Below are 12,230 nucleotides of genomic sequence, written 5' to 3'. Positions count from 1 at the left end.
ACCTTGTCTCGGAAGAGGAAAATAATACCAGTGTTGTAATGGGTTCTAGCAAAGAACTTGGATTGAATAAATTATATTGTTCTTCTATACTCTTAGGTTCTAGTGAGGATTCTCTGAACTCTGACTTTGACATTGACCTATCAGCTGTGGAGTCGCTGGATCCTGAATGGCACACCACCGTGGCACTTGAAAAGGCCTCGGATGGCTCAAGCAATGATCCTGACCTGGCCTCAGGTGAAACCAGTCTGGATGAAGACATCTATCCTATTGACCAACCTCTGATCCCATATCAGGCAGCTGACAGTCATAAAAACCAACCTGGTGGAAATCTGATGAACCCAACATTCACAGCACTTCAGCCTAGAATATCCTCAGATATTCTCTTCATCTCTAATTATGACCAGGCTTTGACAGCCGGTCATGATAGCGTCTTATGCCATGTGGATGACTACTGTTTAAGAAGGCTTCATCAGCTGGAGCTACACACTTTGTGCTTAACATATTCCGCCCTCATAGACCTAGAACAAAGCCTAATGGTGGATTTAAGGGACTACCATTTGCTAAGGGGTGAGAGGGAGTCCATAAGAGTCAGAGATCAGAGATATGAAGACAAGGAAGCTGAATTGTCCATCCTACGGCAGGGTCCTAAATACACGGCTGGTGAGTATTGTTTCTGTAAATCTGGGTTCAGAGACGACAGCACAGTGATGAGTTTTTAATGTTCTAGGTGTCAATTGTGTTAAACTGAGAAGGCATTCAAAACAAACAATCCATTCTAAAACTGTCCTGTCTGTTGTATCTTAACCCAGCTTAATTTAACCCAGTTTAATAATACGTTGATTTTTTAGGATTCCTCTAAATGTGTTTGACGTATTGTATGATAGTCCTTGGGTAGACCATTGATTATATTCTATTTTCTCAAATATTTAGCATGTAGTGAAGAGTGGAAGGATCTTGACCCAGAGAAAGCATTCCAGTTATTGGAAGACAAAGTGAGCTCCTGTATAGTACACCAGTCAATCTGCAAATCTGTGATTGATGTAAAGTTTGAGAAATTCCGGGCGTCTCAAGAGCAATGCACTACGTTACTCTTGGATAACCAAAGAAGGCTGGCTAAGAGGAAAATGAAGGGAATGAAGTATGTTTCCAGTTACAAGGAATGCAAGGCAGAGCGAAGAAAGGAAAGACAAAGAGAGAGAGAGAGGAAGATGTGCACCGTAAAGACATTCTTACCATGGTTTAAAGCTGATAGTAACCGGGCTGTTGATCAACTTAACCTCCGGCCTCCAATCAGAGACCCATTTTATAACCCCAGAAGGTTTTTTCGCCATGCTGACTCTCAGAACGAACGCAGAGAGCTCATTTTGAAACGCCTCCGGGCAGCCTATCATATCAAACACATGCAACACTGCCAGTTGTCTGACAATACTGCGAGGGATCTGGCACTGTCTGTGGAGACTGAAGACAGGGGTGATAGGGAGAGGGCCAGTGACATCAAAGATAAAAGTAAGACTACTGTCAAGGAGAAGGGATTGAAGGTTGAATGCTGTGAGGGGGCTCATTTGTTGCAGGAGGAAGGCGGAGGGACATCCAAGCAAAGTGAAGCCAAGTTGTACTCAGGACATGGATGTATGGATAAGAGAGGGATATGTCAGAGACAGACTGAACTGATTTCCTTAGAACCCATGCCAATGGGGATTGGAATTGGGGGGAGAGATCAAGAGCTAGACAATGATGATGTCAACAAGACTTCCAAGGAGAAAAGCGCTGACTCTGGCTTCAACATAGCCAGCCACGAGGGAGAAACTGAGAGAGAAAACCAGAGGAGAAAAAGGAGAAATAAAACAAAAGGTATCACTGTGAATACCATTGAGTTAAACAGGGACACTGACGTGGGTTATTGTAGATAAATACAACTAATGTCAAGACGAGTGAGAGCAATACTTTTTTTGACACCAGGTGTGCTGTGCGAGGATAAGCAATCTTGATTATTTATATTTTGACTTTCAGATCAAGAGGATGCCACTGGGAGGAAAGCCCAGGACCAGGGATACCAGAGGGCTTCAGATTGTATGGAAACACAAAGACAACAAAAAGAAACAGCTAACTCCTGCACAGAAACATCCACAAAGATTGAGAGCAATGCTCAAGCTAAGCTTAAGCAAGATGCCCAAACATGGCAGGGGAAAGACAAGCATCATCTCCAGTGCAATACAAAGGAAGGACCTCAAGAGGAGATCAAGACTAATGAGAGGGACACCATTGAGCGAGAAAGAGAGAACAGCATCCCTGACAGCCAAACACAGGAGCAGAGAGGCCAAGGTGAGAAGATCAATGGTGGAGGTGAGACACCGAACAGGAGACCGAACAGGGAGAATTGGTTTGATCACAGAGATGACGAGTCACAGGGACATCAAAGGTGGGGTGAAACCAGGGGTATGGCGTTTAGGCCCAGGGGCAGGTGGATGGGGACGAACAACGCGTGGGACAGGGACATCGCACGTGAGGGCTACTGGAGAAAGGAAAGAAGATACAATAAGAAAGACACAGAGGTCAGGGCACGGCAAGAACTTGTTACGGGCTCCGGTGAGACGATGGATGGTGAGGTACGGAAGGATGAGCTACGGAAGGGTGAGGTACGGAAGGGTGAGGACACAACGGAGAGCAGACCAAGACGTCAGACCCATCAATCTCGAAGGCAAAGGCAAAAAAAAAAGCGGAAAGAGCCCCATCCCTCAGACAGCAGTATTGATTGGAGGAACAGAGAGGACAAGTGTCCAGATAAAAATGAAGAGAGCATCATGGACAGAAAGAAAGGTGAGAATATACTGGAACGGGTGACCTAGTTTTTAGTACATGTTTAACACAATCTTATAAGAAAGAATTCTACATCCGTTCTCATTGGGCTGACAAAATATTGTGCCAATGCGTAAACTACGCAGTACGAGATCTACTGTGTTTTGGCACCATAACTTATAAATCATTTTAAACCATTTGCATAAGTATTTTCAGTCCCGTGGGTTTGACAGCGGATAAAACGATTCGATTTGCTTTCCCTCTCATCTTCGCGCTTCAATATCCGGCAGTCTGAACGGTCACTTCCACTCCCAGTCCAGCCGGCTCCACTGACTGTTGCTTGCTTCCGTGTAGCCATAGACATATACTCGAGACTAATCAACACGACATCTCAACGCCGCTGTAAATAAAAAGTTCTCAAACGGTTCCTTTTCAACATTACATTAAAACGAAGAGATATGCATATTAAAACGGGTAAGTTGTAAACACTTTTATAACATTTTCAATGTAAATATCTGATTTAAAAACATGTTGTCAAGGTAGCATTCCAATCAAATGCGTTGACAAACGCTGCTAGGCTAGCTAGCTAACGTTACTGAGACGTTCTATTTCACCTCTAGCTGGCTAGCCACTAGGCTAGCTAACGTAGCTGCTGTCCTAAATAGGGAGTTATAAAACTTGCTTTGCTATCAAATTAGATGCCAATTTTTTGCTATCACTTTGGGGGCGAGACAAATTTCCTTGGTGTAGATGTGCCTTCTGCCCGTGTCAGGTAATTTATCGTTTTATTTGTGGTAGCTAGTCTACTTTATTCGTTTGTGACAGCAGCTAGAGCTAGCTAACTGGGATTGCTAGCTTTCCTCGTCGGGCTAAAACAGCGAGTTTCTATCCTATAGTGCGGTAGCTTTAGCAAGCTAGTGCTAGCTGTAGCTGATTCTGTAACACGTTGCAGGTGTTGGCTAACTGTAGTAGCACCTAGCTAACGAGACCAGTTAAGTAACAACTAACTATCGGTATCTACGTCATGCCTAGATTTTGTGAATACAATACTGATATGTGCTTTCTTAACTAGCTAGCAAGGGCAGTTGGATATTTGACGCACTATGGGCATTGAAACTAGCCTGCTAGTTAGGGAGGCCACCAGGGCGGGCAAAGCATTTGAAGACGACTGAGCTAGCTTCCAAAATCTTCTAGAAGCCGTCCAAGGTTAGGAATGTGTCTAGTTAAGTAATGAAATCAGCTGAACAATAAAATGTGAATGACTAAACTTTCCAATCCTAGACTATATAAAGGGAACTTTTGTCCTGGTATTTTCCTAGAACACGCATTATCATGTGTTCAGCTCATGTAGTGGAGATTGACAAACGCATCCAAGTGCTCAAACATGAGATTTATTATTCAAAATGTTGAAATTAATTGTCCCATTGAAAGACGTCCTTAAACTGTTGAGCACAATTGAATTGTAATCTTGTGGTAAATCAAATTGTTATTCTTGTTTATCAGGAACATGGGCAGCCAGCAACATGGCGTGTGAGTCCGACAACTTGTGTGATCCAGCTGTCCTTGTGTCCACCACCAACCCAGAACCTCACATTCGCAACCGCCGCCTATCCCCTGGGTCAGGCAACTGTGGAGGTGGAGGAGGTGGAGGTTGCACCCTTGCAGTTGACCAGCAGCCCCGCCAGACATCACCTGGGGCCACTGAGGGCAGCTTGAATGGACCCACCCACGCACATACCTTTCGAAGAGACAGAGAGCGCAGGACCCAGCAGCACAAAGGCCGTGGCCCACGCAGAGAGGGCCTCAGAGGGGCAGGGAGGGTGGCTGACCGGCCACCAAAACAGAGCTCAAAGGAGAGGTGGGTGGAGAACAGCCTGTCACTGTTGAGGCCTCCCCCTGCTTTCCCAGTGCAAGACAGCCCAGCCAAACTACAGCCAGCCGTCAGCTACGCCTCCAAGGTGAAGGCGGGAGCTGCAGGCGGTGCCCTCGAGGACGACCGTCCTGCCATTGGGGTTCTGCTACAGAACCAGTGGGGACTAAGTTTCATCAGTGAGGTCCTCCAAGCCTCAGAGGGCTCCGGATGTGCTCCTGGCCCCACAGAGCTGTCAGAGCCCTCGGATGACAGCGAGCCAGCAGAGGAAACACTTCTAACAATCCAGTACGGTAGTGACATGCTTGTTCCAGCCACTAACATGATCACCATTGGCCAGTGTCCGGATGAGGAAGAGGGCAACGGGAATCTGCTGCTCAGCTGTCGCCATCTAGTAGAGGCCCTAAAATACCACAATCAAGGTACAGGAACAGATTTCCTCGAAACCCAACGTCCTCTTTGCATTAAAATGTTGTGAATTGCAACTTGAAAGTATTTGTGTGTGAGATCATTATTGCAGTGGAGCGTCCCTTGGTTCTAATCAAACTGAATGATGGCTTCTAATGGTTCTTCTTTCCGTCTCTTTAGAGTGGAACACTATTTGCAATAAACGGAAGCAAGGTGAGTGCTTACTTTCACAAGTCAGTTTGGGAATTTTGTCCAAATGTGAAGTGATACCTTGTTTTTGCAATACCTTTTTAATGATGCATCTGTACCCTGATTTAGAAAATGAGATCCAACTTCAAAGCTTGAAGTATTCTGAAGTACATGCTCATCCAAAGGGGGAAGGGGTATTTACAAACGTGTTGTTTTTATTTCAGATCAGAAAAAGGTTGTCTGGTTTAAGAACTCCCTGGAGCACCCAGCCTAACCCGGGGGTACATGTACATGCACACACCCCTTTTTCACACATGCACACTTCTCAGGTTGTCTTTACACACAAAGCCACACTGAGACACTTTGGACTAACTCCGAGGAAACACCTAGGGACTTTTCTAACGCCTTACAAGAAGCCTGCCTTAATGAAGTGGATTTGGTTCTCCCTATCCCTGCGCAACAATTATTTTAACGTTGTACAGAGCTGGTCTTTTTAAAAACAAACAAATCTTTAAAGAGCTGTCATTTTTATTGTAATGAACTGCAGTTTTATCTTTTTTTTTTGTTCTGTATGCGAGTGGTCAATCAAGCACTTTCTAATCCGTTGTGACCAATCCCTGTATGCCTACTTTACCAGACTGATTTTTTTTGTTTAGCACACATTTGAAAATGTCTTGTACCTGCTTTCATTTCACAGTAATTTTATACAAGGGACTTGTAACATGTCTCCAGTTTACATACAGGTGCAGTCAGCAGCACAATAAGAATGCACCTGACCAATGTCTAATCTGAATGCTGTTTTTTTGTTTTTTGTACCCCAATGGGTGAATGTTACTCTTAAGTCCTCAAGGGATCACACTTTGCTCAGTATGTTCTCAATTTATAAAATATATATATAATTACAAAAACTACACTGGAAGTAGAAGAGGATTGTAAGTGAACAGTATTGCATAATAAAATTGAATGATCTTGACTGAAGTATTTGCTTGGCATTTACGGTACATTAATTGATCAAAGTATGTACAGCATTGCATGGATATATTGAAATGAAACCCTACAGCTCCTAATTTCCCTTCAAGTCTGTACACAATGCATTTTGCTCCTTAGTACAGTTCATGGCTACATTACCATGCTCATGCAACAGCTGAGCCAAAGTTTACTGGAAAATTAGAATTTTCTCCCAGCATTCTTTCGTCAGCCATGAGAAGAGATGCGTGTTCCTGCGTGTTGAGCATCGAGCTGTCAATCTCTCCACGTCACCTCCACTTCATCTGTTCTGTATCTGCAGACGGCAAACCAGATTAATTTAACAACTGGTAAACGATACATACAAGGTAACGAGGCATTGCTCATTTAAATTTTCTACATTATATGCCAGTTACCTTTGGGTGATCCAGGAGTCTGACAGTTCAGTTACTTGTCCTGATCGAAACATCTCCCAACCTGCCTGTGCTATCATTGCCCCGTTATCAATGCAAAATCTGTTGCACAATAAAAAGATCAGTGTTAACGAACTAACTGCAGTTCATACATGGAAATATATATAGGATTTAAAGCTTTTTATTTACCGTTCATCTGTGGCAAAGAGCTTTGCCCCTCTCTCCTTGCACATGACCCCCATCATCTCTTGTAGACGAAGATTACCTGCAAGACATGACACGTTTCAGCTGCTGTCCACAATGGCAGGACAACATTTCATTCATTCAGCAGATGCTGATGCCCACAGCGACATACAAATTGTGTATATAGGAAGTACAGCTGATAATAGACGTGCATAGTTCTAACAGCATTTTGGTGGTTAGAACCAAGGAACTATTTTTACAAGGCAATATTGTACTTTTCAAGTACAATATGATCAAATATGTTCATAGGACCGGGCAACAGGAAAAACCTCTAATAAAAGAAACCTCAAACTAATTTGTAGGGGCAGTCTGTTTCCAAGACATTGTGACATGGGAAACCCATTCATCTAATATGGGGAACAGTTACTCACATCCAACCCCTCCTACGATGAGCACCTCTTGGGATCCACAGTGAGCCATAGCCCTCTCTGTGATCTCCACTAGCATGGCAAACAGGGTCTCCTACGAAACCACACAAGGATGGGAAAGTAAGTTCCTGTAACAGCCTATTTCCAATGTAAAAAATGCAGAGAGTCATGCAGTGATCCTTTACATTGGAAAGCACCTACCTGCAGTGAGAAGCACAGGTCTTCTGCTGTACACTGCCCAGAACTCAGCATCTTGTTGGCAGCCTCCTGCAAAGTGAGCATATATCAACACAGACATATTACATACTAACCACAATTAAATCCACTATATCCATCCGCCTTGATAATGGTGACTGACAGTCTTACATTTCTATAAGTGGTGAATAATATTTTACATTAGGAATGAGGGTAAGAAGTTGGTATACTGCGTTGGCATGAAAATAAAGTTGGGTGTAACTTAACTCTATTTGTAATGCATCTTACCTCAATAAAGGATAAAATTCCAGAAAAGGACACATCCATTCCCTTCACGGTGTATGGAAGTTCTACATATTGTGTGCCTCTGTGGATATAGAAAAAATAAATGTATTTCTTTGATTTACTTACACATATATACAAGAGAATATGGTGGGTACAAAGGAATTGTTAAAAAAAGCAATATGCAGACTGACTTACTTCTTAGCCATCTGCTCAATGTTGTAACCTGGACTGGGGTCATTGGAAATCTTGAAAGTAAAATAAAAGCATCATGGTGACTATTTTAATAAAAATAAATGCATTATGCAGTAAAAGCTCAAATTGTATTTCTATCAAAAAGACAGCTACATTTACCTTTATAACCCTTGCAAACCTGTCTAAGCAGTTGCCTACTGCTATGTCAATGGTCTCCCCAAATATCCTGTACCGTCGTTCTGAGTATGCAATGACCTGGATGAAGAGGGAAATGGAGGGACCCTACAAGTCTTAAAAAGCTTAAATCAAGAAGTTCAAGCCTTGTTTACTTGTGCAAATATGCTTAACTGGACACACCTGATAAGTGAATGGGTGTATGAGAGCGTCCAGACCTGTGTGTTTCCCCCGCTAACATACAGCACAGTGGGGTTGTTGGCTTGTGTGATGAGGCGGCCCATTTCGATGTGGCCAATGCAGTGGTTGACCCCCAGGAGAGGTTTCCCCCACAGCTGGGCTACAGTACGAGCCACCAGGGCCACTGTCACCAGAGGAGCACCCATACCTGGACCTGAAGTAAGAGAGGACATACCTTGAATAGGAGCCAGGCAACATATTTTGGGGGGGGGGAAAAAACACCTCAAACATGGTAGTTAGTTGTTCTTTACCTTTAGTGTATGCTACACAGTCAATGTCCGCTGGTTTCATCCCTGCCTCCTCTAACGCCTCCTTGAGGACAGTTAGGATAACGCCACGGTGATGTCGGGCTGTCTCGCTGGGCAGGAAGCCTTGGGTTTGGAGTCAACCGTCAATTAAAAAGTTTGGACACCTTCACTCGCACATGTCTCCCAAATGCACACAAACACTTCTAGCTATAGTTATTATATCTATTAATCCCACTTGCCTTGGCCGGGGGGTGTGATATAAGTGCGTCTGGGGTTCGACAGTACTTGCCCATCTCTCACGATGCCCACGGCAATTTTATTGGCACTGCCCTCGAACCCTATCACGACAGTCATGGCAGCTGATAGTACATAAAAAAGGACACGATTACCCCCCAAAAATTGACTAGTCTGAGTTATAGACAAGTTAGTTAAGTGCAAGAAAAAATATAAACGTCAGCACGCTGACATGATGAATGTAGCACCTGTACAAAATCCCTAGCACGGCCAATTGAAATTCTAATTAGCTAGCCTAGCTCTAGCTGGTCATGACAAACTTGCACTAGTAGCATGCGGCCATAAGGCTACAAACTGTTGATTTCACTTTGTATTAGATACATAAGACCAGAAATATTAAGATTCATACAATGTGTGTGGCATTGCGTTATTGATTATAAACTAGATTAAAATGCTTAGAGTTTAAAATAAAAGTTTGAAGAACCGCTCAACACCAACCTCTGTTGCTGTTTGTAGTCAGGACCAGTTTAGAGAGGATCTCTACGACATCCCTGGCTGTAATCAATGTTTTGGAATGAATCAACAAACTAAATAATATATATATATTAATTTATTGAGTAGATATATTAGTACAATATTAAGTATTATGTCTTATTTTTCTAATATAAAGCACGTTCATTCACTAAAAGTGTAATAATGTTTCAGGCATTCTTTTGGACAGCCTACCAGCACATGTGCCTATGCTCCAAAAATCAGCTATGCTTCTCTCTGCTTTTGTTTTGGGGGAGTGACTGAGTGTCTGGCTGCGTGGATAGTTGTCCAGGTATCCTTTTGTTGTGAAAGTTCAAAGTAAGATTTTTATTTGGAATTGTTCTCAGTCAAACTAACTATATTTGCAATAACGTTGTAATGATGATCCTGTTTATTTTCTATTCATTCAAATTGCTATGGCATGTATGGCATCAAATTTAGCTAGGCCGCAGTGCTTTATTGGATAGCAAGCTAACTAGCTAATCCCTTTGTGCCAACTGAATTAGATCATTTATCCAATTAGCATAGCTAGCTGCGTCACCAAGTAGCAAATGCATTCAGATTTAGTAAGTAATTTGGTACAGGGTATCCAACTGTGTCACATTTTTACTATAACTAAATGGTTTTAAACGTGAAATGCATCTTCTTTATTGAATGGTCTGGGCATAATTAAACGATAAATGTCTAGCTGATGAAGGTCACAATGACAAAGTCTTTCTTTTCCTTTTCAGCGGCGCGTGTGTTGTTGTGTGCGCGTGTTGTGTGTCTGCAGGGTGTGTGTGGATTCAGAGCGAGTGCAAGGATGTCAAAAAGAGGAAAGAAGAATGACGAAGAGGCCGGAGAAGACCATGAAAATGGAGCAGGTGCTGCATCAAGTGTTGTTATTGGAACACAATACATGTATTAGTTTGTAGCATGTGCAGTAAAACAAGTTAGATGGAATTAAACATTGTATTTGTATATACCAATTATACCAACCATGTCCTACTTTCAACTCAGCCCCTGCTGCTAAAAAAGGGAAGAAGGGAAAGGAGCCAGAGGCCCCAGTGCTGTATGATGACCCACCTGACAAGATGACCAGCAAAGATGGCCGCTCCGCCAACATGAAGATCACCTCCTGGAATGTAGATGGCCTGAGAGCTTGGGTCAAAAAGAAAGGCCTTGATGTAGGTTTGGGGACCAGGAAACCATGAAAGCAACACATTCAGCCGCTGGTTCATGGACTTAAACTACTTGTCTCTTGTCTTACCCAGTGGGTGCGTGAGGAGAGTCCAGATGTTCTGTGCCTGCAAGAAACCAAGTGTGCCGAGAAGTCCCTCCCTAATGAGATCACCTCCATGCCCGAGTTTCCTCACAAGTACTGGGCCGGCTCAGAGGAAAAGGAGGGCTACAGTGGTGTGGCCATGCTGTGCAAGACGGAGCCTATCAATGTTACCTACGGCATCGGTGAGTGACAGTCTTATATCAAGTGATGAATCAAACTTTGTTATATCCACTGAATTTATATGTTTAGACCAATTGTCCTTTGTTTGAGAAGACTGTACTAAACATTGTAGATAGACTAAATCACCCACAGAGAACACTATGGCTACTTTCTTTTTGAAATCAGTTTATGCCTATGCATCTGATGTCAATGGTTTACTCTCTCGCACATCAGGTAAAGAGGAGCACGACAAGGAGGGCCGAGTCATCACCGCAGAGTTCCCAACCTTCTTCCTGGTCACAGCCTATGTGCCCAACTCCAGTCGCGGCCTGGTGAGGCTGGACTACCGTAAGACCTGGGACGTGGACTTCAGGGCCTACCTCTGTGACCTGGACAAGCGCAAGCCCCTGGTGCTGTGCGGTGACCTCAACGTGGCCCACGAGGAGATCGACCTGAAGAACCCCAAAGGCAACAAAAAGAATGCTGGCTTCACCCCGGAGGAGCGTGAGGGCTTCAGTCAGCTGCTGAGTGATGGCTTCATCGACAGCTTCCGCGAGCTGTACCCAGAGCAAGCTAACGCGTACAGCTTCTGGACCTACATGATGAACTCCCGCTCCAAGAATGTGGGCTGGAGGCTTGACTACTTTGTGCTGTCCTCCGCTTTGCTGCCTGGCTTGTGCGACAGTAAAATCCGCAACAAGGCTATGGGAAGCGACCACTGCCCCATAACTCTGCATGTTGTTGTTTAGGGTCAAGTCTGGCCTTAGATCTAAGCCAGATCATATGCCTCTGAGTTGAATAGTCCATGAACGGGCTACCATGCATTGTTTTCTCCTTGAAGCTAATGTGTTCCAGCTGTTGTATTCCCCAGCCCAACTACTGAAACTAATCTGTATACCGGTGTGTGCTCCTTTTGAGTGCCACATCTGAACTGTTAGCAAGGCACAGCTACTGAAACTACACCAATGATGTTGATATTGATCATTTACCCTGTATCCTTTTTGGCAGGATTGATTTATTTTTTACTATTAAATGTAGGTAATTGCAATATTTACATTAGCATATGCTACACCTTCCAACCACCTCAGTATGGTGGGCCTCATCAGGTAAATGACTTGATCACCCAAAAGTCTGCTCAGTGTAAACTTGTGAATCCTCTGTCGGTGCTATTTTTTTGTATGTTGTGGAAACATTGCTCCTTTTGAAGGGACCATTGACCATGTGTATTGCTAAAGTCAAGAAAGGCATATCCTAATGTGCATGAAAACCATTCAGCCAAGATCATATTAATACCAGGAAAGCAACTACTGGTATTAACCCTCTACTGCCAACATCCAGAGCAATGTTTCTTAGACAAACCTGTTAAGCTTTTCATTTCTTTCATACCTATGCCTTCTGAGTTTGTAGATGTGAAATGCATCCATGCCAGTTAATAAAGTTTAGTTTTAAATAATG

At 43.5% G+C, this 12,230-nt stretch overlaps 3 protein-coding genes across 3 annotated transcripts; 2 read left to right on the top strand and 1 right to left on the bottom strand.

Moving 5' to 3' along the window:
- The first annotated feature begins 3,149 nt into the window (after positions 1–3,149).
- On the top strand, positions 3,150–6,236 carry si:ch211-214j24.10 (uncharacterized protein LOC558894 homolog). Its single transcript, XM_067254807.1, has 4 exons — positions 3,150–3,270; positions 4,300–5,088; positions 5,255–5,287; positions 5,488–6,236. Exons 1-4 carry the CDS (start codon positions 3,255–3,257, stop codon positions 5,535–5,537), a joined length of 888 nt encoding a protein of 295 aa, XP_067110908.1. The 5' UTR covers positions 3,150–3,254; the 3' UTR covers positions 5,538–6,236.
- Positions 5,452–9,336, bottom strand: osgep (O-sialoglycoprotein endopeptidase). Its single transcript, XM_067254806.1, has 12 exons — positions 9,320–9,336; positions 8,827–8,946; positions 8,591–8,710; positions 8,318–8,493; positions 8,085–8,180; positions 7,929–7,978; positions 7,737–7,815; positions 7,455–7,520; positions 7,257–7,347; positions 6,832–6,907; positions 6,646–6,744; positions 5,452–6,545 (listed from the first exon to the last, which is right to left on the bottom strand). Exons 2-12 carry the CDS (start codon positions 8,939–8,941, stop codon positions 6,506–6,508), a joined length of 1,008 nt encoding a protein of 335 aa, XP_067110907.1. The 5' UTR covers positions 8,942–8,946; positions 9,320–9,336; the 3' UTR covers positions 5,452–6,505.
- A 258-nt stretch (positions 9,337–9,594) lies between these two features.
- On the top strand, positions 9,595–12,230 carry apex1 (APEX nuclease (multifunctional DNA repair enzyme) 1). Its single transcript, XM_067254301.1, has 5 exons — positions 9,595–9,670; positions 10,084–10,215; positions 10,352–10,518; positions 10,606–10,798; positions 11,010–12,230. The coding sequence occupies exons 2-5, from the start codon at positions 10,155–10,157 to the stop codon at positions 11,522–11,524; spliced, it is 936 nt and encodes a 311-aa protein (XP_067110402.1). The 5' UTR covers positions 9,595–9,670; positions 10,084–10,154; the 3' UTR covers positions 11,525–12,230.

The sequence above is a fragment of the Osmerus mordax genome, chromosome 17, assembly GCF_038355195.1.
Source record: "Osmerus mordax isolate fOsmMor3 chromosome 17, fOsmMor3.pri, whole genome shotgun sequence".
Taxonomy (NCBI): domain Eukaryota; kingdom Metazoa; phylum Chordata; class Actinopteri; order Osmeriformes; family Osmeridae; genus Osmerus; species Osmerus mordax.
Note: the sequence above shows the minus strand (reverse complement) of the source record. Positions and strands in the feature narration are given on the sequence as shown.

What these genes read in the sequence shown, in the direction of transcription:
- si:ch211-214j24.10 (XM_067254807.1), top strand. An exon ending in CCTAAAATACCACAATCAAG is followed by an intron (nt 5,089 to 5,254) that starts GTACAGGAACAG and finishes CCGTCTCTTTAG; the next exon opens with AGTGGAACACTATTTGCAAT. An exon ending in TTGCAATAAACGGAAGCAAG is followed by an intron (nt 5,288 to 5,487) that starts GTGAGTGCTTAC and finishes TTTTTATTTCAG; the next exon opens with ATCAGAAAAAGGTTGTCTGG.
- osgep (XM_067254806.1), bottom strand. Translation starts at nt 8,941, where the DNA reads ATGACTGTCGTGATAGGGTTCGAGGGCAGTGCCAATAAAATTGCCGTG. An exon ending in GAATTTTATCCTTTATTGAG is followed by an intron (nt 7,521 to 7,736) that starts GTAAGATGCATT and finishes CTCACTTTGCAG; the next exon opens with GAGGCTGCCAACAAGATGCT. An exon ending in CATCGTAGGAGGGGTTGGAT is followed by an intron (nt 6,908 to 7,256) that starts GTGAGTAACTGT and finishes CATGTCTTGCAG; the next exon opens with GTAATCTTCGTCTACAAGAG.
- apex1 (XM_067254301.1), top strand. Translation starts at nt 10,155, where the DNA reads ATGTCAAAAAGAGGAAAGAAGAATGACGAAGAGGCCGGAGAAGACCAT. An exon ending in TCAAAAAGAAAGGCCTTGAT is followed by an intron (nt 10,519 to 10,605) that starts GTAGGTTTGGGG and finishes TGTCTTACCCAG; the next exon opens with TGGGTGCGTGAGGAGAGTCC. An exon ending in CAATGTTACCTACGGCATCG is followed by an intron (nt 10,799 to 11,009) that starts GTGAGTGACAGT and finishes CTCGCACATCAG; the next exon opens with GTAAAGAGGAGCACGACAAG.